This window comes from Cryptomeria japonica, chromosome 8, assembly GCF_030272615.1.
Source record: "Cryptomeria japonica chromosome 8, Sugi_1.0, whole genome shotgun sequence".
NCBI classification, from domain to species: domain Eukaryota; kingdom Viridiplantae; phylum Streptophyta; class Pinopsida; order Cupressales; family Cupressaceae; genus Cryptomeria; species Cryptomeria japonica.
In genome coordinates, this window is record NC_081412.1 from 112068624 (window position 1) to 112096260 (window position 27637).

The 27637-nt window shown below is 38.5% G+C and overlaps 1 protein-coding gene and 1 long non-coding RNA gene across 3 annotated transcripts in view; one reads left to right on the top strand and one right to left on the bottom strand.

Annotated features, from left to right (window-relative positions):
- LOC131031279 (replication factor C subunit 3) overlaps positions 1-27637 on the top strand; it is a 102644-nt gene that overhangs the window by 53454 nt on the left and 21553 nt on the right. For both annotated transcript variants that reach the window (XM_057962359.2, XM_057962360.1), the window contains exons 3-5: positions 20780-20887; positions 21026-21058; positions 21283-21460. In XM_057962359.2, the coding sequence (XP_057818342.1) occupies positions 20780-20887; positions 21026-21058; positions 21283-21460 (319 nt within the window). The remainder of the gene's footprint in view (positions 1-20779; positions 20888-21025; positions 21059-21282; positions 21461-27637) is intronic.
- Positions 1-27637, bottom strand: part of LOC131031280 (uncharacterized) — a 107653-nt gene that overhangs the window by 50567 nt on the left and 29449 nt on the right. The gene's annotated exons all lie outside the window — the stretch shown is intronic.

A 27637-nucleotide genomic window follows, 5' to 3' on the forward strand; every position in this document is an offset into this window, starting at 1 on the left:
TGCATGAAGATAGGGAAGATAACGAAGTGACATCCCCTCCCAAAAAAGAAGAATTGCTTAAGGAGATACAGGTTAAAGAGACAAGATCTGCCATCCCAGATTGGTTAAAGGAAAGATTAACAAAGGTGATTGTAATCGAGGATGAGGACAATGTGATTGATTTGGAGAGCCTTGTTGGACATTCCCAGGAAGTGACAGAGAAGAGAAAAGCTACCAAGATGTCCAAGATGATTAGAGATGAGACTGGATCCAGAATATTGCAGATAGCTACACCGGCCGTGGACAAGTATGAAGGTGAGATCCTTGCAGAAGAATATGATGTAGAGACATTTGAGCTTGGTCCACTCACAGCCGAGCAGACACTAGATGATGCCACTGATTCGTTTGAGGCATTGAAAGATAAGCTTAGGGAAGAAATGGAGAAAAATAGAAAGCTTGAGAGAGAGAGAGGTGCATGGAGAACATACTTCAGCCATCTCAGTCAACCTTTGGGACGTCAGGATCCAGCAAGATCACCCGTACAGGCACTTCCCCTTCAATCAATTGGTGAGGCAGAGAGAGTCAAGAGTTTAGTCCAGCTTATGAGCTCATGGATCGACAAGTCCCATACAGTTGCTATTGAATTTGCAACAAGGATGATGCAGACCATTCACCGAGCTATTCAGGTTCTTGAGATCATCCACAACTTGATGATAACGGTAGCTGCTTTTGCTCATACCAAAGAGGTTATCATTCCTGTCTTGCAAGTAATCAGACAAACATCAAGGAAGGTCTTAGCACAGGAAAAGATTATGGATGGAGGACCTCATAGTTTGCTTCAGTGGTCAACCTTACTCCAGATGAAGGAAGTTCTCTTCGAGGACATCAGTACTAGGTGCAATCATGTTGAGGAGGTTATCCACCCGATCTAGGACAGAGTATTTGAGGTACTACGTACCATTCTTGGCAGGAGGATCGAAGTTGAGACAGATGTGGATTTGCAAGAATTGGAGGATAAGGTCAAAATCATCTTTTGCAAGGACGCTAATGTTATCACAGATGAGCAACGGGACCGGATGTTTGCTACCATGCTCTTGATTGAGAAGACTAAGGAACTTGAACCTGGTTGGGACGCTGCTCTTCTCCAGGCATTTGATCAGGTCATCCACTTGGAAGAGAGAATGAAGAATCTTCCCGAGATTCCAATTGCTGAGATCGAAGGAATCGTGTCTAGATTCATTGCATATGCTAAAAAGGAGCATTGGAAAGGGAATAAGATTCTAGATGAGAGATTGTTATAGATGACATGGCACCTTAATTGTCATTGGTTTATGTCTCCTAGATTTTCGTGCCAAATTTAATAATTGGCTATGCATTTAATGTTGTGCAATAAAAGGGGAACTTTTGTAATAAAACCCTAATTAGGGTTTAGGTGTCATAATCTTGGCCATTGATCTTCTTTCGATCTGGACCGTTCATTGTAATTGAGGATGCTATATATACCCTCATTTCTTTTCATTTTGCATAATTTAGAAACTAGAACTAGAAAAAATAGAGATTAAGGAGAAATAAGAGAGTTTAGAAGCAATTTACTTTTGTAGCAAGATTGAGCTTTGAGAAAGGAATTCAAACAATTGTTGTTCATGATGGCTTTGAGATCAATGAAATATTGAAGTTATGGTGTTTTGTTGCAATTCTCTTGGTTATCTTCATGGTTGTTCATTCTTCTTGAATCATTCTCAATTAAAGTAGTGTGTTAATTCGAAGGACAAAGTGTTGGACTTGATCTTTGGTAGGATTCGCTTTCCAAACCACTAGCTTCTTGTTGATTGTAGGAACGCCTTGCGTGGTCGACTGGAGATACTTGAATCGCTTAAACCTTCAATCATTGTTGTATCTTGGATATGTACCTTCGTGGTAGTGTCCTTGATCTTTGATGTATTGAAAAATCATTTATTACCTTAGAAGATCGCATCAATTTCAATTGAGTTGTTAATTTATGGCAATATTGAAGTTGGTAGAATCTCACCAAGCCTTGTCCACATTAAGTCATTCTTAGGGTTAGATTAGATTAGACCTCTCGCAAACCCTACCCTTTTGGCATTTTTTGAAAGTTTGTTTAGCTTAGGAAAAATCTTCGGCGACGTAAGGCCCCTTGATGACACAGCAATCACAACGACCACTGGTGCTTATCCACACGTAGAGACCCTACTAAAAAGAACATTGGAGTCATCCTAACTGATCCTTTTTGCGATATCTTCAGCAGTTAGCGACTTTATTCAAGAGAGGATAAGATGCCTTTGGGTATTTTATTCTGTGTATGATTGTGTACAAAATACACGTCAACAGTACCTCATTAGGTTGTGTAGTCTGGACCCATCCATGCATCCATCATTGCATTCGTCATTAGGTTTTTAGCTTATCCCTACGTTGATCTCAAGGAGGGTATTGGAGTAAATAGGTTCATCAACTAATAATTATGTAATCAAAATAATCAAATTTCCACAATCCATATTAATATTTTGTAGTTGCTTCTGGTTTTGATTGTGTGCCTTTTTTTACATCAACATTTTGGACCACACTCCGTTATCCACCATCAAGATGCTAAGAGAATGCAACTTCTGGTTTTAATTGTGTGCCTTTTTTTACATCAACGTTTTGGATCACACTGTGATCCATCATCAGGATGCTAAGAGAATTTACGATCTGTCATATCCTTGCATTCTCTTAGCATGCTGATGATGGATCACAGAGTGTGATTCGAAACGTTGATGTAAAAAAAGGCATACAATCAAAACCAGAAGCAACTACAAAAAATTAATTAATCATCAATTAATTACTTAGGTCCCCTATTACTTTTTTAACTTAAGCTAAACTTGAGAGTGTTTTTCTATATTTTTAGTCATGTTGGCTCAAGTCATATGATGAGGGCACTTGTCATATGATTGAACTAATTATAAGTCATATTGACTCAAGACATATGATGACACTTGTCATGATTCAACTTCATCCTCACCTAGGGCTTCATCCATGTAATATCCCCTTCTCAGTGATATGCATTCAGTGGTCCATTGGCCTATTCTGGAGACCCGTAGGCTATTTGGAAAGGAGAATTAGGGTTTCCAACTTTTGTGGAGTCTGCAGGAGCTTTTTCGAGTTTGTCAGGAGGGAATTCTTCAATTCTGCTTATGGTTTCCTTTTGGGTTTTCCATGAACTCCAGAATGGAATAACATGCATGTGATTTTTTGGTGAAGTGAGAACTTACTATTTTTAATAAGTTAGGGTTTGGTTGTTTGAAAGATGCAGTTCTACTGAGCTTTCCAAGCTCTTTCTTTGGGTGCAAAGATCATGATTTTCGGAGCAGTATTTCTTGACTTACTATTTTTAGTAAGTGGTTGTGTTGAGCGTTACTATTTTTAGCAATCTCGAACAGGGTCTTGATTCAGCACAGTTCAATGGTCTTCATTGCACAACTTCATCCTTGATTTTGGTGTTGATCAATATTGGAGTTATAAGTTATTTAATTAAATATTATTTCCTTATCCTAAGGTTTAATATTTGATCATGTTTATTACTGATTATTGGTATGGTGGGCGACTTAAGGGGAAATATTTATCTGTCATCTATATTGTTATTTTTTCCTAAGTCATTGGCATCAAAAAGGAAACTTATTTCATGTGCTAACTTCATTTATATGTTGCAAGTCTTCACCAAGGAAAGATACTGAATTTCTTGCCTAAGAAGGGGACGCCAAACACATGAGGCAATTTGGAGTGAAATGTAATTTGGTTTTGGGGGGAATTTCGGTGAAGTTGAATTTGAATTTGGAGAAGGAAGTGTTATAAATAAGAGCCTTGGGCTCTCATTTGGATCATCTTATCAAATGGCATCGTTATGTTGTTGGTTTAGCTATTGAAATCTGAGCTTCGAAGTGTGGCTTCCTAGCTAACTCTCAGTTTCGTACTTGGGAGGAGATAGTACCTAGCTATGTTTCTTGTATTTCCAGTGCTGTTAGAGAGTGTTTTGCTAAGTGTGGAGTGTTTTGTGTGGATTTTGGAGTGTTTTCTTGCTGCTGGTCGCAGAGTTGCTGAAAACTTTATTTTGCTCATACCTCTTGACCAAGTGATTCCTTAATTTTGGGTATTGGCTCTATCAAAACGTGGCATGGAGGCGATATAATCTGCAATTTTATAGCTGCTGATTTGGAGAATTGGATTTTTAGTTGCAAATCGTACTTTTCAGCTTGGTCATACCATTCCAAGGGTGCATTGGGATGTGTGTTGTTGTTTTGAGGTGACTGGATTGCAGGTTTTGTGTTCATGTATCATTGTCCAGGTTATATCTTTCATTCACAATTGATTTGGTGTGTTTCCGACTTCATTTGAGTGATTTTATGTTTGTAATGGTCCTCCCACTGAATAAGCGGTCGAGTTGAGCTTTTGTTGTGTTCAGTCATCCTACTGAAACATTGCGGTTGAGTGATTTGTGTCTTGGTGTGTTGTTCTCTTGGCTGATTTACCGCCAAGTTTCTTGTTTACCTGCTGGATAGGCAGAAGGGGATGGCTTGCCGCCCATTATTGTATTCAGCGTTCAATTGGTTTTTTGTGCTAACGATCCTCGGAACACCGCATGCTCTCACCCTCCCAGATTGGGCTCTCGGTGAACAAAAGGTGGAAGGGTTCCTTTCAATTATTCTGGATTATTTCTCTAACCTTAACGGGTTACTGTGTTTGTTCTATTATTCTTATTGCTAAAAACAAAACAAAAATTATCGAGGATATTACAGTGGTATCAGAGACACACATCCTATCAGCCTGTGTGACAGAAGGGTTCCATGAGTGACAGAGATATCACATACTACAACCGGGAACAAAGAAGGCAGTAGTATTAGATACCGACAGTACCAAAGGAAGATACATTTTAAAAGGTATTGAGAAACAGAGGGAAGGAATTGGATTCTGCAGATTCAGTAGATTCAATGGCAGAGAAAGTTGCAGAACAGAATGAGACACCTGACAAAAAGGCTGAGAAGCAATTCAATGCCACGATGGATGTGATGTCTCAGTTGCTGGCCAAACTTAATCAGAATGTTGTTGAGATACCTAATCAACCCAACAATGGCTCAGAAGCTAGCACTTCTAATACTCCTTGAGGAAATGGAAACGGGAGTAACAATGGGAGCAACAATGGAGGTTCAGTCCTGTTGTGACCATTTCACACATCGCCCCATTGCAAATGGGGACCCCCTCTTTTTGCTCGTTTTTCGCTCGCTTTTCGCTTCGCTTTTAGGGTTTTGTTAGTCGGTCAATTGTCTGGATTTAGGGTCAAGCCTTAGGGTTTTAATTGCCGTCTTTTCAGGCCAGAATCCGGTCAGTTTTGAGAGCTTTTGAGCTTCCTTTCGAAGGATGCAAATTTTGAATGCAATGATTCGCCAGAATGGTCTATTTTCAATTGGAATGTTGAATGCAGAGCTTAAATTTGTCTAAGTGTTGATGATGAAATGTGAATTTTGACCAATTGACCAATTTTGACCAAATTTTGAGTTTTTTAATTTTTGATCCTGGCATTGTAAATGATTTGTTTTCGCCCTGTGAAGTGATAAAATGTGTAAAATCATGATATTTTGGCCTGTAGGAGCAGAATCGCTCCTGTCCCTCAGTGAAGGACCGGAGCTCGTTTTCGAATATCTTACTGTCCTTGCAGGGTCAAGGTGAATTTCGAGTTGGAAATGATAGAGAAAGGCGTGATCTTTCCGTTGAATATAAATTGAAGATTTTCACAAGCACAGAGGTGCCTCCAGGAATCAAAATCGCTCCTGTCCCTCAGTGAAGGACCGGAGCTACAAATCAAATATTGCTTTGTCCTTGCAGGATTTCAACGACTTGACGATTTGAAGATGTCCAAGGGGATATGTTTTATCGAATGAATATAACTTGAAGAGCAAACATGAAGAAAAATGGTCCAAAATGCCAAAATTGCTCCTGTCCCTCTTCAAGGGACCAGGGCGAAATACACTGTAGCTCCTGTCCCTCTCCAAGGGACCAGAGCGAAGTTCTTCACAAGACAAAATTCAGGCAAAGATCAAGTCAAGTTTATGTTTGAAGGCAAGGAAGGAGGTGAAATGAACTCATTAAGGATGAATTGAAGATTACCAAATGCCATCAAAGGACCAAAATGCTTAAGTTCGCTCCTGTCCCTCAGGAAGGGACCAGAGCGATTTTTGTTATAGATGATTTTTTTGCCAAGTTACAACCGATCTCAAGGCATGAATGAATGAAAGGAAGTATGACAAGACAATTGAAGATAGTTTTTGAAGGAGATGAAGTGAAATGAAGCCCACAAGAGCAAAATCGCTCCTGTCCCTCTCCAAGGGACCAGGGCGATATGATGATTATATTGCTATTCTTCCAAGTTCAAGCCACTCCAAAATGAAGAACAAGGAGGCAAGGACGTCTTAAGACATCTCAATCAAGCACGAAGTATCCAAAGTTGCCAATATTGAAGGAACCGCACTTAGACACCTAATTCGCTCCTGTCCCTCAGGAAGGGACTAGAGCGATATTTCCATAAAGGCATAAAATTTGAAAGTTTATCAAGCATCAACTGATCAAGAACGATCAAGGAACTTTATTTTGCACGATGATAGCGATTGCAAGTTGAACAAGGCCAAGACGAGCTCAAAATGTTGAAATTCGCTCCTGTCCCTCAGGAAGGGACCAGAGCGATATTGATTATATTAGCCAAATCTCTCAAATATCACGTAAGGTCAAGGTTTTGCAAGGTCGTAAAGGGTCCAAGGCATGATTAGAAGGTGATATACAAAGACTTCAAACGTTAAATGATCATCAAAATGAACACAGAGGCTATATCGCTCCTGTCCCTCTCCAAGGGACCAGGGCGATTTGCTTAGGATCCTTCATTTTTCTTCAAATTCATGCCAAGTCAAGGTTTTTCGGGATTACACAAGGTATAAGGTGTCTTTTGAAGATGATATGCAAGAGTTTTGAACGTCAAAGTGTTACCAATTTGTGCAAGGAACTCATATCGCTCCTGTCCTTTGAACAAGGACCAAGGCGATTTTTATTAAAAGACTCATGTTTCGTCAAAATCATGTCAAGGCAAGTTCATGCTAGATCAAGAACGTCCTTTAAGAGGCAATGAACGAAGAACCAAGGTTGAAAGGTGATGCATTTGGACTAGAGCTTCAAGATCGCTCCTGTCCCTCTCCAAGGGACAAGGGCGATGATCCTTCCAACGTCTAAACGCCTTGTAGAATTCAAGTGGAACGAAAGGGGAGCGAAAGAATAGCATTGTTTGTCCATCATAACAAAGATTGAAGTTCGAAGTCACAAAGATTAAAGAGAAATTATGAGGATCGCCCCTGTCCCTCTCCAAGGGACCAGGGCGATATTTGCCAAAGCATTCATGTTCCTTCGAAGATCATAACAAAACAAGTTACAAAGGGTCTAAAACGCCATTTGGAAGGCAATGAACGAGGAGTTGGAACCAAAAACGAGGAATTTCAAAATAGAAGATAAGGATCGCTCCCGTCCCTCTCCAAGGGACCAGGGCAATATTCTTCCTAACATCAAATGCGCCTTGTAAAAGTTAAATGAAACAAGCATGGAATGAAGAAACAAGGTTATTATTTGCCTCATGATGGAAATTTGAGATCAAAGATGCAAGATTAAGGAAAAACAATGGAGATCGCTCCTGTCCCTCTCCAAGGGACCAGGGCGATAATGGTCATGAGATGCATTTATTCACACATGCAAGACACTCAAGTTCGAAAGACCCAACAAAAATACCGATTTGAACGTAAGGATAGAGACTTTGGACGTCGAAATTGCAAGAATCATGACAAAATTGATGGATCGCTCCTGTCCCTCAGTCAGGGACCAGGGCGATGAGGTACGTATCTTCCATTTTTAAAATTTGGCGCTCAAACACATTTTCTTTAAATTTATTTTAAATGCTAAAATCGATAGATTGAAAATTTAATTAAAAATGGCATTTAAAATTTGCGCTTAATATTTATTAATTATTTTGCCTTTATAAAAATCGAAATTTATTTATTTAAATAATAAAGGCATTTAATTAATTATTTATTAATTAAATAAATTCAAAAGGAGCGCTTGGTTTGTGAGAGTCGGCCTTGTTATTTATTTAAAAATCGTTTAAAATTGCCTTATTTTTTTTACCAAGTCGGCCTTGGGGTGAATAAGAGGTAAGCGCCTATAAAGGGGAGGTGAAAATCATTATTTTCACATTATCATTTTCATCTCATATGCGATCAAAGGAAGAAGTGCGAATTGATATCCAAGGTGGAGCGAATTTCATTCCAAGCAAGGTGGTGCGAACTTGAGGTTTCCATTTGTGCGAACTTGTCAAATCCATTGGAGATCACGTTAAAAACTTGAAAGGTGGTGAAATTGATATTTTAAAGGAGAGATTGCGTTGAAGACTATTTATACGTCAATTTTGCCTAGGCGAATCCTTTTTATTTTGCATTCTAGAGTTAGCTCTCTATTGAGGTATGGCGATTTTTGCTTTATTGCTTTAATTTTGAACATTAATCGTCATAGTCTAAATTTTGAATTTTGAATTTTGAATTTTGAATTCCTAGCTCAATCGTTTTATTTTAGGAAATGATAACTCAAAGACTTATCATGAAGTTTCCTAAAATTTATTCTCTAATCTATGTTATTTATTGCAAAATCTAGCTTCTCATTATGAAATGTTGTGTAGGTATGGCAACCCCGAAGGCGGGAGCATCCACCAGTCGTTCAGCTCTCATGAAAGAAGATCAGAAGACCGAAGAAGTGGAGACCAAGATCGTGTCTAAGTGGAGCCACATTGGAGATACAAACTTGGGCGATTTTAGCACGAAGAAGTTTCGAGATGTTCCTTACATTGGCAAGCCATCACCTGTCGCCTGGAGAATAATCGAGAGTGGCATCATTAAGGCGGCCGGCTTTCCTCCAGCTGTTCAGTGCCATGAGTTGATGATCGAGTGTGCTCGTCATTATGATCCACAGTCCAGAACGATCGTGTCCAAAGAGGGAAACATTTTGGCGTATCTTTCAGAGGAAGCTATAAGTGAAGCTTTCCATCTTCTAGAGCACAGGGACATGATATACAAGAGCATAGAAGAAGCCAGATCAATGTACGAAGATGATCCAGATGCTTGTCTAAGCATTATCAATAAGAACTGGCTACTTAAGAGCCGTCCCCGTCTGAGCAAGGTCCCGAACACACCGCACAGGATTGATTTCCAAGAGGAGTACAGAGATTTGATTACCATGCTCAACCGAGTTACAGGAGCCCCTCATGCCTTCTATTTTGAGAAGTGGATGTTTTACTTCATCCAGGTGATCGTTCAGGGAAAAGGTACGATACATTGGGCTAGGATGATTAGCCATTGCTTGGACGTCCAGTTGAGAAGACTCAAGGCTACTAAGTCTTTCTACATGAGTTCATATGTCATCTATGCCTTGATCAGGAGTGTTGAGTACGCAGAACTACCTCACAGAGGAGTGATTGGAAGAGGACCCGGCGAGGTCAGAGCTTGTGATTCCTATGCCTACTTGCATCATCCGCCAGGAAGCAACTATAAGTTGGTTAATGATACTTTCACGATGAACATCACAAGGACGTTGCAAGGTGGAATTCACAACAGGTTATCTCAGGATGCACAGGAATTCATAAAGAGGTACGGTGCTTGGTTCATTCAGTTTTCCAAGTTCACTTATATTAGGGTGCATGGATGTCCTTTACCTCCATACATGTTGCCGAGATATCCGACAGACAGAATTGTGTTACTTGAAGTAACAAGACAGTTGGCAGCATATGTGAAGGCATTCAGACACAGACATCATAATGGAGTTCCAGTACCTATCATTTTGGGTAATTCAGTTGAGGTATGTCCTAATGCTTTAGCCATGGATGACGCAGAGAAGGAGTTAGCCTTGTATTCTTTTTCATCTTTTGCTCTGAGAGAAAGCTTTGATCCACATGGACATTTAGAGGAGACAGTCGGCAGGAAGTTTAGACATGAGTATCAGATTGAAGATTTTATGATGAATCTCTTAGATGATCTTGAAGTGAAACGAAAAATGCATTCTAGATTACCTTTGGATTTCATCAGGAAATGCAGGATTTACAGAGTGGCCGACCAAGCTCAGGACAGTGGCAGACATATCCAGTCTTCCTATGATCGAGAAAGCAAAACAATAAGGTTGGATTGGAATGAGCCCGAGGTCGTGGATTTAGATACTTTGATGGCACCAGTCTTGTCTTGTACTCGCAGATGGGTTGACGTTCAGCATCAGAAGTTGAGAGAACAAGGCATAGCTATGACTTTCACTTTGGAAGAGAAACCAGCCGAAGGTGGAGCTAGTGTGAGTGAAGGCAATCCTAATCCTAGAAATTCAGGTGAAGGAAACCTTCGATGTGCCAGTGAGGGCAATATCCATCCAAGAGGTTCGAAGAGAAAAGAAAGGTCAGAAAAGAAAGAGTCTTCCAAGAGGAAACAAGAGGCTAACAGAGATCGATCATCCGGTACTTCTTCTAGACCTGAGAAGAGAACAATTCAAGTGGAAGAATCCATGGAGTCTATGGTACAGAATGACAGGCAGGAAGAAGGATAGGCACAGCATGGTTCACCAAAAGGATCTCTCCAAGATTATGATTTAGATGAAGATAAAGAAGACAATGAAATGACATCTCCTCCCAGACAAGAAGAAATAGTGCACAAAGAAATACAAGTTCAAGAGACAAGATCGAATATCCCAGATTGGTTGAAGGAAAGATTAACTAAGGTGATCGTAGTAGAGGACGAGGACAGTGCAATTGATTTAGAGAGCCTTGTTGGACGCTCACACGAAGTAACAGAGAAGAAGAAGGCTACCAAGATGTCCAAGATGATTCGAGATGAAACTGGATCCAGAAAACTGCAGATAGCTACACCGGCAGTAGACAAATATGAAGGTGAGATCCTAGCAGAGGAATATGATATACAGACTTTTGAGCTAGGACCATCCACAGCTGAGTAGACTTTAGATGATGCCACCGACTCATTTGAGGCATTGAAGGACAAGCTTAAAGAAGAAATGGAGAAGAATAGAAAGCTTGAGAGAGAGATCGGTGCATGGAGGACTTATTTCAGTCACATTAATGAGCCTTTGGGACGTCAGGATCCAGCTAGATCACCAGTGCAAGCACTTCCGCTTCAATCAATCAGTGAGGCAGAAAGATTCAGGAACATGGTTCAATGTACAAGTAATTGGATGGATAGATCTCATACAGTGGCCATAGAGTTTGTAACAAGGATGATGAAGATTATTCATCAAGCTATCCAAGTTCTTGAGATAATCCACAATTTGATGATAACAGTAGCTGCATTCGCCCATACCAAAGATGTCATCATTCCTGTCTTGAAGGTAATTAGACATACATCAAGGAAGATCTTAGCGCAAGAGAAGATTTTCGATGGGGAATCTCTCAGTTTGTTTCAGTGGTCAACCTTACTCCATATGAAGAGTGTTTTCTTCGAGGACATTACTGTTAGATGTGGCCAAGTTGAGGAGGTGATCAATCCGATCCAGGACAGAGTATTTGAGGTACTTTGTACCATTCTTGGCAGAAGGATCGAGGTCGAGACAAATGTGGATATGCAGGAGTTAGAGGATAGAATCAAGGTTATCTTTTGCAAGGACGCAAATGTTACAGATGAGCAATATGATCAAATGTTTGCCACCATGCTCCTGATTGAAAGAACAAAGGAACTTGAAGCTTCATGGGACGCAGCTCTTCTAGATGCATTCGATCAGGTCATCCACTTGGAAGAGAGTATGAAGAATCTTCCCGAGATTCCAATTGCAGAAATCGAAGGAATCGTGACAAGATTCATTGCATATGCTAAAAAAGAACATTGGAAAGGGAATAAGGTTCTAGATGAAAGGTTGTTACAGATGACATGACATCTTATTTGTCATTGGTTTATGTCTCCTAGGTTTTTGTGCCAAATTTAATATTTGGCTATGCATTTAATATTGTTCAGTAAAAAGGAGGCCATTTGTAACAAACCCTAATTAGGGTTTGGGTGTCATAATCTTGACCGTTGATCTACTTTCAATCTGGACCTTTCATTGTAATTGGGGATGCTATTTATACCCCCATTTTTCATTTCATTTAAAGATAGAGTGTAATAGTCAATAGTTGATGTAATAGAGAAGAGAGATTAGAGTTAGAAGCAATTTTATTTTGTAGCAAGATTGAGTTTTGAAGAGAGGAATTCAAGCAATTGTTGTACATGATGACTTGGAAATCAATAAAATATTGAAGTTATGGTGTTTTGTTGCAACTTTCTTGGTTATCTTCATGGTTGTTTAATCTACTTGAATCATGCTCAATCAAAGTAGCTTGTTAATTTGAAGGACATAGTGTGAGACTTGATTTTTGGTAGGATTCGTAATCCAAACCACTAGCTTCTTGCTGATTGTAGGAACGCCTTGCGTGGTCGACTGGAGAATACTTCGAGTCCCTTAATCTTCAATCATTATTGTATCTTGGATATGTACCTTCGTGGTAGTATCTTTGATCTTTGATGCATTGAATATCATTTTATTACCTTAGAAGATCGCACTAATTTCAATTGAGTTGTTATCTTATGGCAAAATTGAAGTTGGTTGAATCTCGCCAAGTCTTGTCCATACTAAGTCATTCATAGGGTTAGACTAGATTAGACCTCTTTCAAACCCTACTCTTTTGTTATTTTTTGAAAAGTTTCTTAGTTTAGCAAATCTTGAACTTTCGGAATACGTAAGGCCCCTTGGAGGAAACAGCAAATCACATCATACCGCTGGAAGCTTGTCCACACGTAGAGACCCTACTAAAAGAACCTTGGAGTCTACCTAACTGATCCTTTATGCGAATCTTCAGCAGTTAGAGACTATTTTCTCAAGAGAGGATAAGATGCCTATTGGTATTTTATTCTGTGTATGATGGTGTACAAAATACACGTCAACAAGTCCCAAGACCCCTACAACCCGTCTTCCTACCTACAGAAGCACCACAAGCTGAAGTTGAGATACCTACAGCTGATGAGATAAGGAGTAGCTATATGGAGTATGCTTCTCTCCCTACATAGATCCGAGATATTCACACCTTGGATCAGTACATGAATCAAAAAATGAAGCGAGGAAGAAGGAATGACAACCGATTTCTTGCCCCAAGAGATTATCAACAAGCTCTTGGAAGGGCGACTCTAGCACATTTTCATGGAAGCAATAAGAGCACAGCTAGAACATGGGTGCAGAAGTTGGACAATTATTTGTCCTTGAGGCCTATGCCCGAAGAGGACGCCGTCAAGTTCGCCACTCTGCATTTGGATGGTGTTGCTCACGAATGGTGATACCATGGGTTGGTCACCCTTGGTCATAACTTGATAACCACTTATGCTGATTTCACCAACAAGCTGATAGAAAGGTTTGATACCAAGGATATGGAGGTGAAATTTAGGGAGCTTGCTCAACTCAAACAGCAAGGTTCACTCTTACATAACTGAATTCCAAAATATCTCAGTTATGGTAAGTAGTATTTTTGAGAAGCGGTTAGTGGTCCTTTTCACTTAAGGACTTGAAGAACCTTTGAAAGGTTGGGTTAAATCTTTTGATCTACCCACCTTGGCAGGAGCCACTAAGAAATCTAGGAGCATGGAGTTGGATGCCTCTAAGAACAAATTTCAGTCCAAGCCTTTTCCTTTCCGGAAGGATAAGAAGAAGTTTACAAATCAGACAAAGAAGTTTCCTTCGTGAATGGATGATGAACTCCATCAAGAGCTCCGGAGGAAGAATCTTTGCTACTCTTGCAGAGAAACTTGGGCCCTAGGACATAAATGTCATGGGAAGGGCAATTTACATCAAATGGAGAGCTATTCTGCTGATGGATCAGATTCTGAAATTTCAGAACAGCAGACTGAAATTGAGGACAGCGAGTATGAAGAGGCTCCTGAAGGGCCTGAAACTAAACCAGAAGATAGAGGAGTGGTTGCTCAACTCTCGAGCATTCACAAGAATGAGTCTTTTAGAGTTCGGGGTGCGATAGGAGAACATCGTGTCATTGCTCTCATTGACACAAGACCGACTCATAATTTCATTGATGAGAGAATTGTTGCAAAGAGGGGGCTAGTGGCAGAGGAAGTAGAAGGCTTCAAAGTCATGGTAGCTGATGGCTCCACTATATCTTGCAACCGAATGATTTCCAACATGTCTCTAAAGTTGGGAAACCATGAGATTCGAGATGACTTCTTTGTGGTTAGCATTGGTGGGACTGATGATGCAGTCCTTGGGATTCAATGGATGAGATCTCTTGGAGAGATTACTCTAAATCTGCAAACCATGGAGCTGAAATTTATGGCAGATGGGAAGAAGGTAGTCCTGAGAGGAATGTCCAATGGTGGACTTAGAGTTGTATTTTTGAAGCAGATGGAGAGGTTGATCCGCCATAACCAAGTGGAGTGGGCAGCAGAGTGTTTGATATTGCCTTCAAATACACCTGAAGATAAGAGGGGCTACTCTACAAACATTCAAGCTTTGATCACGGAGAGGAGTAAGACTCTTGGGGATCCACTCCTTGGTAAACCTACAAAGTTCATGCTTACGCCATCCAATCCTCCTAAAGAGAACAAGAGTTATCCTGAAGACATCCAGGCTTTGATAACCAAGAGGAGTAAGGTGTTTGAGAATCCACCTCCTAGTAGACCTCCTGAAAGAGGAGCGAAAGACATCATTGAGCTAGAGGAGGGAGCCAAGCCTATTATGACTACTCCCAATCGATACCCCAAGAAGCAGAAGGATAAAATAGAAAAAGCAATTAAGGAGCTTCCTGGCATGGGTTATATTCGGCCAAGCAAAAGCCCTTTTGCTTCGGCTATGGTTTTGGTGAAGAAGAAGGATGGAACCATGCGCATGTGCGTGGACTACCGAGCTCTGAATCAAAAAACCATCAAGAATCGGTACCCAATTCCGAGAATTGATGAGCTACATGGAGCCGTGTTCTTCTCAAAGATAGATCTCAAATCGGGCTACCACCAAATCAAGATGAGGGTGTCAGATGTGGAGAAGACTGCTTTCAGATGCCACTTTGGGCATTTTGAGTTCCTTGTCATGCCCTTTGGCTTGACTAGCGCCCCGGCCACATTCCAATCATGCATGAACAAAATCTTCCAGAAACAGTTGAGGAAGTTTGTGCTCATATTTTTTGATGATATACTAATATTCAACAAGTCTCGAAAGGAGCATTTACAGCACTTGGATGAAGTGTTGAGCATACTAGAATCTGAATCCCTGTTTGCAAAGGAGTCCAAATGTGAATTTGGAATGGAAGAATCACTCTACCTTGGTCACATTATTAGTGCAAGGGGTGTGAAGGTAGATCCCGAAAAGATTAGAGCTATCATTGATTGGCCTCCTCCCGAGAACATAACACACTTGAAGGGATTTTTGGGTCTTTGTGGCTTTTACCGTAGGTTTGTGAAGGGATACTCTCAGTTGGCTTCCCCCCTCACAGATCTTACGAGGAATAGAGCTTTTGAGTGGTCAGAAAAGGCACAGGGAGTATTTGATCAGTTTTAGGAGATCATGAGCTCATGCCCTGTTTTGGCTCTACCTAATTTCACTAAGCCTTTCGAGCTTCAGTGTGATGCCTCTGGTGAAGGCGTTGGTGCAGTCCTCATGCAAGACCAGCACCCTATTGTCTTTGAGAGCAGAAAATTAAGAGGAGCAGAAAGGTTGTACTCCATCTATGACAAAGAGATGCTTGCTATCATGCATGCTCTTGCGAAGTTCAAGCAGTATCTAGTGGGGAGTAAGACTAATCACAACAGTCTTAAACATTTCATGCACCCAAGGGATTTGAATGAGAGGCAACAGAAGTGGGTGAGTAAGCTACAAGCTTACGACTTTGATATCCAGTATGCCAAATGAAAGAATAACATCGTGGTTGATGCTCTGTCCCGAAGGCCCCATTTGAGCTCACTGTGCGAGCAAACAGCGGATTGGAGGGAGTTGTTGCTTGCTAATTATGCCAAAAATCAGTTTGCAACCAACATTGTAGAGGGTACTTTTCTGAAAAGTACAAATTGGTTGAAGGGTTGATTCTATACAAGGGAAGGATCTTTATTGTCACTGAATCTAAGCTTAAGGAGAAGATTTTGAAGACCTTCCATGGCATTCCCCTTGCTGGTCACCAAGGTTACTTCAAGACTTACAAGCAGATTTGAGAGAGATTTTCCTGGAAGGGGCTGAAAAATGATGTCTTGAGGTACATTAAGGATTGTCATACATGTCAAAGAAACAAAAATGACCACACTCTACCAGCTGGTTTGTTACAACCCTTGCCCATTCCCAATCAAAAATGGGAAAGTGTATCCATGGACTTCATCACTAGGTTCTCATGGGCTCAGGGGAAGGATTGTATATACGTGGTGGTGGATAGACTAAGTTTGCTCACTTTGTCGCCATCGCCAGCCCTTTTACAACGGCTCAGGTTGTTGAAGTGTTCTTTCGGGAGGTGTTTAGGTTACATGGATTGCCAAAGAACATTGTAAGTGATAGGGACAGCAAGTTCCTAATTTCTTTTTGGCAGGAGATTTCATATTATGTGGTACTATGCTCACTCCAAGCACAAGTTATCACCCACAAACTGATGGGCAGACCGAGATAGTGAATAAGCGGTTGGAAGGATATCTCAAAAACTACGTCTCGAAGCAGCAGAATGCATGGGTGAGATGGCTTCACCTAGGTGAGATGGCTTCACCTAGTGGAGTATTGCTACAACTCCTCCTACCACATGTCAATCTAGATGTCACCATTCATGACACTATATGGTCATGAAGCTCCTAGCTTCGTTGACTTGATATTTGGTGATAGCAAAACCCCTCAGGCGAAGGATATGATGCAACAGAGTCAAGATATTTTGAGGTCCTTGAGGGACAATCTCCAGCATGCACAGAATCAGTAGAATTTGTATGCTAATCAGCAACGGGTTGAGTGCACCTTGAAGTGGGCGACATGGTTTATTTGAGGCTCTAGCCCTACAGACAGTCTACTCTCAAGAAGAGTGGAATTGAGAAATTGAAGCCACGATTTTATGGGCCTTTCAAAGTCAACAAAAGGATTGGAGAAGGGGCCTATGAGTTGGAACTTCCGGTGAGCAGCAGGATTTATAATGGATTTCATGTGTCTCGCCTTAAGAAGACTATTGGTCATAATGTTGTTGCTTCAACAAAGTTACCTCCACTTAATGAGGAGGGAGAGTTAGTCTTGATTCCTAAAGCTATCCTTGATATCAAGGAGCATTCTTTGACGAAAAGGACGATCAAGGAGTACTTGATCAAGTGGAAGAATTTGCCAACTAACGATGATACATGGGAAAATGAAGAAATTTTAAGGCATCCAGCCTTTTAGTTGCTTGAGGACAAGCAATTTTGGGGAGGACAAACTGTAATGTCCCCTTCTCAATGATGTGTATCCAGTGGTCCATTGGCCTATTCCGGAGACTCGTAGGCTATTTGGAAAGGAGAATTAGAGGTTCCAACTTCTGTGGAGTTCTGCACGAGCTTTTTAGGGTTTGTCAGGAGGGAATTCTTCAGTTCTGCTTATGGTTTCCTTCTGGGTTTTCCATGAACTCCAGGGTGGCATAACATGCATGTGATTCTTTGGTGAAGTGAGAACTTACTATTATTAGTAAGTTAGGGTTTCGCTTATTGGATGATGCAGTTCTACTGAGCTTTCCAAGCTCTTTCTTTGGGTGCGGAGATCATGATTTTTGAAGCAGTATTTCTTGACTTACTATTTCTAATAAGTGGTTGTATTGAGCATTACTATTTTTAGCAGTCTCAGACAAGGTCCTGATTTAGCACAGTCCAGTGGTCTTCATCGCACATATTCATCCTTGATTTTGGTGTTGATCAGTATTGGAGTTATAAGTTATTTAATTAAATATTATTTCCTTATCCTAAGGTTTAATATTTAATTATGTTTATTACTGATTATTGGTATGGTGGGCGACTTAAGGGGAAATATTTATCTGTCATCTATATTGTTATTTTTTCATAAGTCATTGGCGTCAAAAAGGAAACTTATTTCATGTGCTAACTTCATTTTTATGTTGCAAGTCTTCACCAAGGAAAGATATTGAATTTCTTTCCTAAGAAGGGGACGCCAAACACATGAGGCGAGTTGGAGTCAAATGTATTTTGGTTTTGGGGGGAATTTTGGTGAAGTTGAGTTTGAATTTGGAGAGGCAAGTGTTATAAATAAGAGCCTTGGGCTCTCATTTGGATCATCTTATGAAATTGCATCGTTATGCTATCGGTTTGCCTATTGAAATCTGACCTCCGAAGTGTGGCTTCCTAAGTCTCAGTTTCGTACTAGGGAGATAGTACCTAGCTGTGTTTCTTGTATTTCCAGTGCTGTTAGAGAGTGTTTTGCTGAGTGTGGAGTGTTTTGTGTGGATTTTGGAGTGTTTTCTTGCTGCTGGTCGCGGAGTTGCTGAAAACTTTATTTTGCTCATACCTCTTGACCAAGTGATTCCTTAATTTTGGGTATTGGCTCTATCAAAACCTGGCATGGAGTCGATATAGTCTGCAATTTTATAGCTGCTGATTTGGAGAATTCGATTTTTAGTTGCAAATCGTACCTTTCAGCTGGGTCGTACCATTCCAGGGGTGCATTGGGATGCATGTTGTTGTTTTGAGGTGACTGGATTGCAGGTTTTGTGTTCATGTTTCATCGTCCAGGTTATATCTTTCATTCGCATTTGATTTGGTGTGTTTCTGACTTCATTTGAGTGATTTTATGTTTGTAATGGTCCTCCCGCTGAATAAGCAATCGAGTTGAGCTTTTGTTGTGTTCAATCCTCCCGCTGAAACATTGCAATTGAGTGATTTGTGTCTTGGTGTGTTGTTCTCTTGGCTGGTTTACCGCCAAGTTTCTTGTTACTGCTAGATAGGCAGAAGGGGCTGGCTTGCCGCCCATTATTGTATTCAGCTTTCAGTTGGTTTTTGGTGCTAACGATCCCCAGAACACCGTATGCTCTCACCCTCCCAAATTGGGCTCTCGGTGAACAAAAGGTGGAAGGGTTCCTTTCAATTATTCTAGATTATTTCTCTAACCTTAATGGGTTATTGTGTTTATTCTGTTAATCTTATTGCTAAAAACAAAAAAAATATTATCGGGGATATTACAATCTAGGGTTTTGCTTTTATAAGCATTCATTTGTACATCGTATTCAAATCCGATTTTATCAATTCAATACAAGTTAATATCTCAATATCAGATTCCTCTTTGGATCAATCTCTCTCAAGGTTGCATAGCACAATCATGGCTTTTTGTCTTCAAATGTGATAGACGTTTTGGATACAGATGATTTATGGGAGTTGTAGGGTTCACTATCAGCTCCAACACTTCCTAGCAGTGGTCTTCACAAGCATGAGCTCAACCCCTTCATAAGTGAAGGGAGTTGAAATGAATTGTATAAACCACATTCAACAAGTATACAACAGGATTTTCATACCAACAACTCATCCACGAGATGATCATTTGTAAGATTCTCACTTATAAATGGCAACCCAATTCAAGTAACTCTATATGGATTAAAGTTTTAAATTACTAGAAAGAATTTAGTGCTACCATATTAAATCCAAAGAAGCACATTTCTTTGGTGTTTGATGTTTCAAGGCTTGCCCTCAACTTTTGGTTTTGGTCAAAGGCTAAAGATCTGGGTTCTTAACAATTTATTTCTTCAGTCTGTTTCATCGTAAATTGTCATCTTGGCTGTGGGCTCTGTTGCGTAGTTCAGGCTTGTTCCTATAAAAAATGAAGCTTTGTATTCAGAGGTGAAATTTTGTTTCGACTTTTGAAAGCCATGAATACAGCTAAATCAACAGTTATTAATTATTTTCATTGAGATGCTGAACTAGTTGTGGTTTCTATGCTCTTAAGCAGATCTAGAGCTAACCAATAAAATCTGAGTTATGCCAAATTATTCACAACTGCTGAATTTTTGGAGAAACACTGTTGCACCATCAATCAAGTGCCCCCTGAGGATGGGGCACAAAATTAACTTATTACTTAGTAATGTGAAGCTTGTGTATCAGTTTATAAGTATTATGTCTACCAAATAACAGATTATAAAAATCAATATATACCAATTAAGAATTAAATTTTCTATCAATTTTTTTATATATTGATATATAATTATTTTAAATAAAATTTGGAGATATGAATATTGATATATTTTTACACTTCCAGTTTTTATAATAACCACAACACTTGTGAAACAAGATAGCATCTTAAATATTTCAGATGGGACTCTTCTTGCATATTTATACACATTAAAATAGTTTAAAATAATTAAATTTTCTTTGTGACCTATCATATCTTAAATACATGTTTCTAAACATAATTGATTTATCGCAATGCTAAATATGTACATATATAAGTAACTAAAGAGGAATTTATTTTGAAGAAAAGCAAAATAATACACATCGTGTATGTATGTATATAAACAAAATAAGTTCAGTTTCCAAGTATGTGTGACCGTTTTTCTTCTTCAAAATAGTTGTTAAAATTTTCAAAAATATATATAAATAATATATATGGTGAAAATCTATAATAAATTTAACTTTGTCAAACCAATTACCCTTATCATACTAAATATGCTGATGCAGTGAAACAGATGTTTCTTGGATATTAATGATATTCACACAAATGAATATTTTATGTTGTGATTCAGGTTTCTCAAAGGCGATGTCCACATATGATTTTTGAAGGTCCTCCTGGTGTAGGGAAAACTTCCCTTGTTCGAGCTATGATCCAAGAAATATTTCAAAGTCAAGAGCAAGTACTATGATTTCAATTCTTTAAAAACTAGCACTATACAGCTTTTCAATATTTTCTTTCATGGAATCAATATAATATGTTGAACAGTATTCCTATTCCACAGGACTTACAGTCTGTTTACATTGGTTTGATTTTGCAGATTAGACATGGAAAAATAACAATCCAAGTGGGGGTAATTTTTATTATAAGGATAATTTAGATTGCACCAAAATAAATAGAGCTGGTAGTTGAGAAATTTTGGCCAGTTTGTAATTTTTAGGAAAAATAATGTGCACTTGTAACTTTCTTATATGAATGTTTTGAGTTGTGTTTGTACTCTCTCAGTTTTCCTTAAGATTGTACTTGAGTGTTTTCTGCTGATTTTCACAAGCTATTCATTTTTCCGATGTGTTTCAGACTTGGGCAGAATCAGTGACCAAAATTGTTGTGCCTATAAAGGCAACTTCAAACCACATAGAAATCAACCTCAGCAACTTGAGTGGCTATGAGAGGAACATTATTGGCTTGCTTATCAGGGAACTCCACAAGGCCAGGCTTGAAACCAATATGACAGAATCTGCTGTAGACTATAAAGGTATACTATAAATTGTTTGTTCACTAAACAAGTAGCTAGATATGTTTTTAGAGATGAGCACTAACAATTTTCGTGTCATATAGATAACAAACAAACAGCTTGCAGATATGATTTAAATTTTGAATGGCTTTCATAAATTCCGCAAGCCTACACCTGTACACAAATAAAATAGTACTAGTTATCTATACGTAAAACTTTCATAGTTCCACGGGGTTCCCTGACGAGGGGATGTGGGGACACAGGCATGGGTTTCGGGGATGGGGGGGACCAAGGGCCCGAATTTGGGAACAGAGAGGAAACGATGGGGGCACGCCAGCAGATTGGTGGTGGGGAGGTGGCGCTGATACACAAATTGAGATGAATTGAAATATTCAAGGCAAAATCTGCAATATAATCTTACAAAATGATATGTGCCCCATGAAAGGGAAACTAGTTTTCACAAAGTTAAAGGTTGCAATTAGTATGTGATGGCATGTGCCATATAGCAAGCGATCTAGCGGCATCCTCGGTAGAGGTGGCAAAGGTGGTGGTGCTGGGGGGAACGTTTCCCCCAAGTCCCCAAGTCTCAGAAATGTCCCTGTACAAGGGACAGGTATTTTTTCGGGGGGGGGGGGGGGGGGGGGGGTGCGTCCCCATGGAACAATGAATTATTATTTTAAAATTTAGTCTTGATAAATGTAGTATGATAATAAATCTAGTACCAGTGGTATGAGTCCTTCACTCCCTCTTGTTTAAAATTATTTCTTTATATCTCACACACCCAAAAATTTACTCTGGATAAATGCAGCACAATAAGCCCATAGAAGCAAATATTGCAAAAAAAACTGTAATAAATTGTGATTTATTGAAAATCAGACCAGAAAATGGTTTTTTCCCTTCAGAAAATACAATTTCTTCAGAAGAAGTGATTTCTGCAAAAAATCATACTAAACTAGTTTTTTCAATAAGATTGCCAAAAAATCACAATTTTAGTGAGATTTAAGCAGAAAAGAATCACATCTCACGATTTTTAGTTGATCTATATACCTGCTGTGCATTTTCCACAATTGTTTGGTATAACAAATTAGGGTTTCTAGATTTTTTCAATTTCTATGGCTATCTTTTCTTTTTTTCCCTAACCCTAACGTGAATGTTCTAACTAATCCTATCCTGATTTTTCCCAATTAAATTGCAATTTAAAAAAAAAATTCTTTATCTTTTTAGTTTGTTGATAAATATTCCCAAGATTATTTTTGCTATTTCTTGACAAACTATGGATAAAATATGAGTAGCAGGCTTACCAATGAGACAGAACTGTGAAAAGGAACAAAAAGAAAATAAAAAAGACAAAAGACACAAAAAAATATGATGATGATAAAAAAGACAAATGTTCCTACATCATATAATGTCAATTATTGTGATGATAATAAAGACAAAAGAAAAGAAAAATATGATGATCATATGACACTAAAAACTAATTGTTAAACTTGATATTATTATTTTAATATTGATTGAAAGTTTGAACAATGAATATTTTATAATATTTATTACCTATGTTTTAAATTACATTCAAGTTTATGGTGGCTTTGTTGATTATATAATGCTATGGTTTCTAAAATTAGTTCTTGCTTTTAGGTTGTAAATATATGTATGATTTTTTAAAAAATTGTACGGACAAACCCAAAACAAACTCAACCCCAGAAAAATATTTGTTGGACCCACGAACCCAAACCAAGATCAGAACTAGGACAAACAACATGCTCTATAAAGGCATCAACTAACTCTAACATCATATGTGTATCATGGATTGTCAATGCGTCCACACTAATGAAGAGAATTGCCTCAATAAGTGGAGATGAATTGACCAATCAAATCAACATGATAAACATGTGATTCTACATCTTTGCTACTACGCTATGCATGGGTTGTCAGTGTGTCCACTCTTATGAAGAGAATGGCCAAATGAAGTGGAGATAAATTGACTAATCAAGTCGACAAGCCAAATGTGTAATTCTGAGCCTTTTTTATTGTGCCATGTGACTTTTGTTGCTATGGATTACAATGTCTATAAGTTAAAGGAGTGTGAAATCTCTTGGCTATCTTATAGCAAATGAGATGTAGCAAAAATTTTCTGGCTGTAGTATCTTGTTTCTCTTGAATATTAGAGTATTATAGTTATTTTACCTAGAAATAAACAATCTTATTTGTGATCATGAAAGAATGTATATTAATATCCATAAATGACTAGGCAAGTCAATGGACTGTACATTTTATCTAGAAACAAACAAGATTGCCAGTGGTGGTGAAAAAATGTATAATAATATCATAGGTTCCAGTTGATAGGTACTAGTTCTGGTATACACACAGATGGGTATTGGTACACCATTTTCAAACAAGGTCACAGACAGGTACTTTATATATATATATATATATATATATATATATATATATATATATATATATATATATATATGTATGTATGTATCTGTATATGTATGTGTATGTGTATGTGTATGTGTATGTGTATATATGTGTGTGTGTGTGTATACATACATATATATATATATGTGTGTGTGTGTGTGTGTGTGTGTGTGTATGTGTATGTATATATATGTGTGTGTGTGTGTGTATAGATATTAGATACACACACACATATATATGTATAAGGCGAGCCACCCTTAGAGAGTCTGGGAGATTCTACAATGGAGTACTGGGCAGACTCAATGAATCTAGGCGACTCTAGATCCAAAGACTTGGTCATGGCGTTGTTGGGAAAAAAAAAACATAAAAACAGCAACTCAACTTTTTTTTTACTTATGTTTGCCTCCTACACCCTGAAAGCAACTTTGTTTCATTTTCAAGCAAATGGAGAAGGAAAAAAGAGAGTTTTGAGCTGAAATTGGATTGCATTGTAGGGAAACTAGCAAGAAGATTGAGCAAAATCAGAGGTTGAATCACATTTGGGCAGGTTTGTAGCTACTTTTGGTGCATCTAGAGTCTAGACGAGTCTTCGAAAGATTGGGAAGAGCTCACTATTGATTTCAAGCAACATTTAATAGGTAAGTTTGTATTCTGAAGGTTTCTTTTGTTTTATTAACAAAAAAATCATTTTTCTATTACATTTCTTCCTTCTTTTTTTTAATTTTGTTTTAGTGGACCAAAGAACAAACCCTATGTGTTTAATTTTTTGTTGAACAAACCCTAGGTGTTTTTGTAAAAAAAATCTAGTTTTATAGTTGCAAACCCTACCTTTTTTATATTAGTTTAATTATAAATCACAAGTGTTGAATTTTTTCTATTTATATGTTATTGCAGCATTCTTGACATTAATAAATTGTCACAATGTCTTGAACCTTGGTTAGATGTAATGTCCCCTTTTTGGTTATCTCAGAAAGCTGGGACAGTTACCCAATTCCGTCTTCTTACTCGATCAAATAATTGCAATTATAGTCAAGTAAAAATATCACACAAGATATCAATTGCCAATTCTAATATAGATATATGAATATGTACAAAATTCATATTGAATGGATATAAGTGTCTGATATACACTGATGGAAAGAGCTATGGACGTTTACTGCTTTATCACCTTAAGTGATAAAGAATTGACGCTATGGCTGATACACGATATGCTTGTGCAATCAATATGTATTGCTTCCAGCAGGAGGATTGCTATGCATGATATATCTTATCTGAATATGCAATGATGACTGTGACGCTGTTCCAGATTATGATAGTATCATCTTGCAATGGAAATGAGCCTTGTCTGATAAATGATTCGATTGTTACTTGCTACGATATTGGGTTTTGATCAAATCATGAGAACAATTCTAATCTTGCCATAGCAAATTCATCTCTGGTTCACCGCGAAATAACTATGTTTTGATCAGCAACTCAACCTCAGTAAGAACATCGATCTGTGTCTAGGGCAATATTGAAGGGTGCATCACAGTGAATTTCTTTCCAAAGAACAGCGAATTTGTCAGAGAATCCATCCATTTGTGGTCACGATTTTGATCTTAATCAAGAGCAATCAGCAGCTGGTCATCATTTAGCAATAATTTGTGTCAAAATGAAGCGAATTTTGCCATCTAAGATGGCGACTTTGCAATTATTTGATATCATACAGGCTCAACTTCGAATTACACAAGCTACAGCGAATACCTTTGGCGTATGATTTTAACCCAGGTTGTGCCCAAATTTGCAGTCACAGCACGGTGAATTGTACTCATTTGATTTCCAGCGATACACATTTTGATCAAACACTTTAAAGTGAATGCATTCCTTTTGACAGCGATTTCCAAATGCATGGTGTGTGATTAGCAAAATTGCTAGTGAAGGAGGCAATATTGGGATGGTTAGATAACCGTGAATTGACTCCTAGCGAAATCATTCTTGATCAACACCGAATCTGGAAGCAATCAGTGATCCTACACCTATAACTTGACATACTCCCAAGTCGATATCACCAAGACCTTGCAAAGGAATAATTGTGTCCAAACAATTGATTACCAGCCCCTTTTGGATCAGTTTGCAGGTCTGAGACAGATTTATTTTGTCATATCAGACCTCATTGTGGTGTTAATATACCCTATTATTCATCAAATTTTCACCTTAGAAAGGTTTATTTGGTGCATTTTGATCATCTTTGAGCATTGACTAGGATTCATTATTGGTAATGGTGATCATTTTGTTCATGTTAAGGATTAGATGAGCATGTTTTAATCAAAGATTGTGAATCCTAGCCTAGACAATTAGGTTGTTTGCAATCAACTATCATATCACAAAACTAACTTTAGCACCTCTCACAGGTATAAGATGGCTGGAACAAGGCAAGCTCTCATCAAGGACATTGCACTTCAAGTCTCAAGCTCATACAAGGCATCCAAGGCAATGACCCTATACGTCCTAAGCAAAGACAAGGACCAGGGACATGATCAGCATGATGATTCAATTGCAACACTTCAAGTCTTAAAAGGATACAAGGAGACTACTCGAAGGAAAGGATTTCACAAAGAATATACAAGGAGGAGTAAGATCAAAGCAATCAAGGCAAATAATAACTCTCATCAAGCACTCAAGATTGAAATTTTCACAATCTTGAATTTCCTTCAGAAATCCAAGAATCATTACCAATATAGCCAGATGAAAGCTCAAGAATGCAAGTTATCAAGACAAGCGATAATGTCAAAAGAATTAATCAAAGTTAGAAGATCAACATGAGCTAAGTCATCATCACATCGGGAGCTTGGAAATGTTGAGTATCAAGAGATATGCCTCATTCATTCACACTTGCGATGAGTTACAAAGAGCAAGATGAGGTGGTGCCTAGTCATCATTTAACCAATCACATTATTTTAAGATAAGTCGTCCGAATTTGATGAACCTGACTCATTCTACGAAGGAGATAACTACCACATGGGCACAAAGTTCAATGCACCTACCGCTATCATCTCTTGGTTGAATTTTCAAAGGACATGAGTCCCATCAAATGTCAATTTGTCATTGGTCAAGCATTAAATGCTTTGTAATGGGTTCAACAAACCCTAATTAGGGTTTCTATCTTTCAATCTTGGCCATTGATCTCAAATTGATCTAAGCCACTGATTGTAACAAGAGCACTATATAAGGCTCCACTTCTTCATTTGTAAAGGTTAATAGATAGTTGATCAATAAGTTAGAGTAGAGTAGGAAGCAAAGGCAAAGATTGTTGCCAAGACATTATTGCAAAAAGCATGTAAACTTCATTTTGAAGAAATGGTGAATTCTATGTGTTGATTCAACAATTTGCATGGTCTCTACTTCTCAATTTATTTTCATGTTGTTTAGATCAATGGAAGACTTTGTGTATGATCAAATGGTGAAATTCCCACATCCATACTACTAACACCTTGCCGATGGTAAAGCGCTTTGCGTAGTCAACTCGAATCATTTAGCTAAAGCTTAACTTCAATTATCGCTTCTTCATTGATATGCATCAACTTGATGGTGTCTATGCTTGTAGTGTTGATTTGAAAATCATAAAGCTATCCTTAGGAGATAACACTAGCCTTGTGGAGATGTTCATAGCATGTCAAAGCAAGACTTAGTTGAATTCCACCAATGTCCTTTGCTCTTACTTTCTTAGAGTTAGAGTAGCCTTCCTGAACCCTATCCTTTTTCCCTTTTTTCAATCAAGTTAATTCCCAAGTTCCAGCA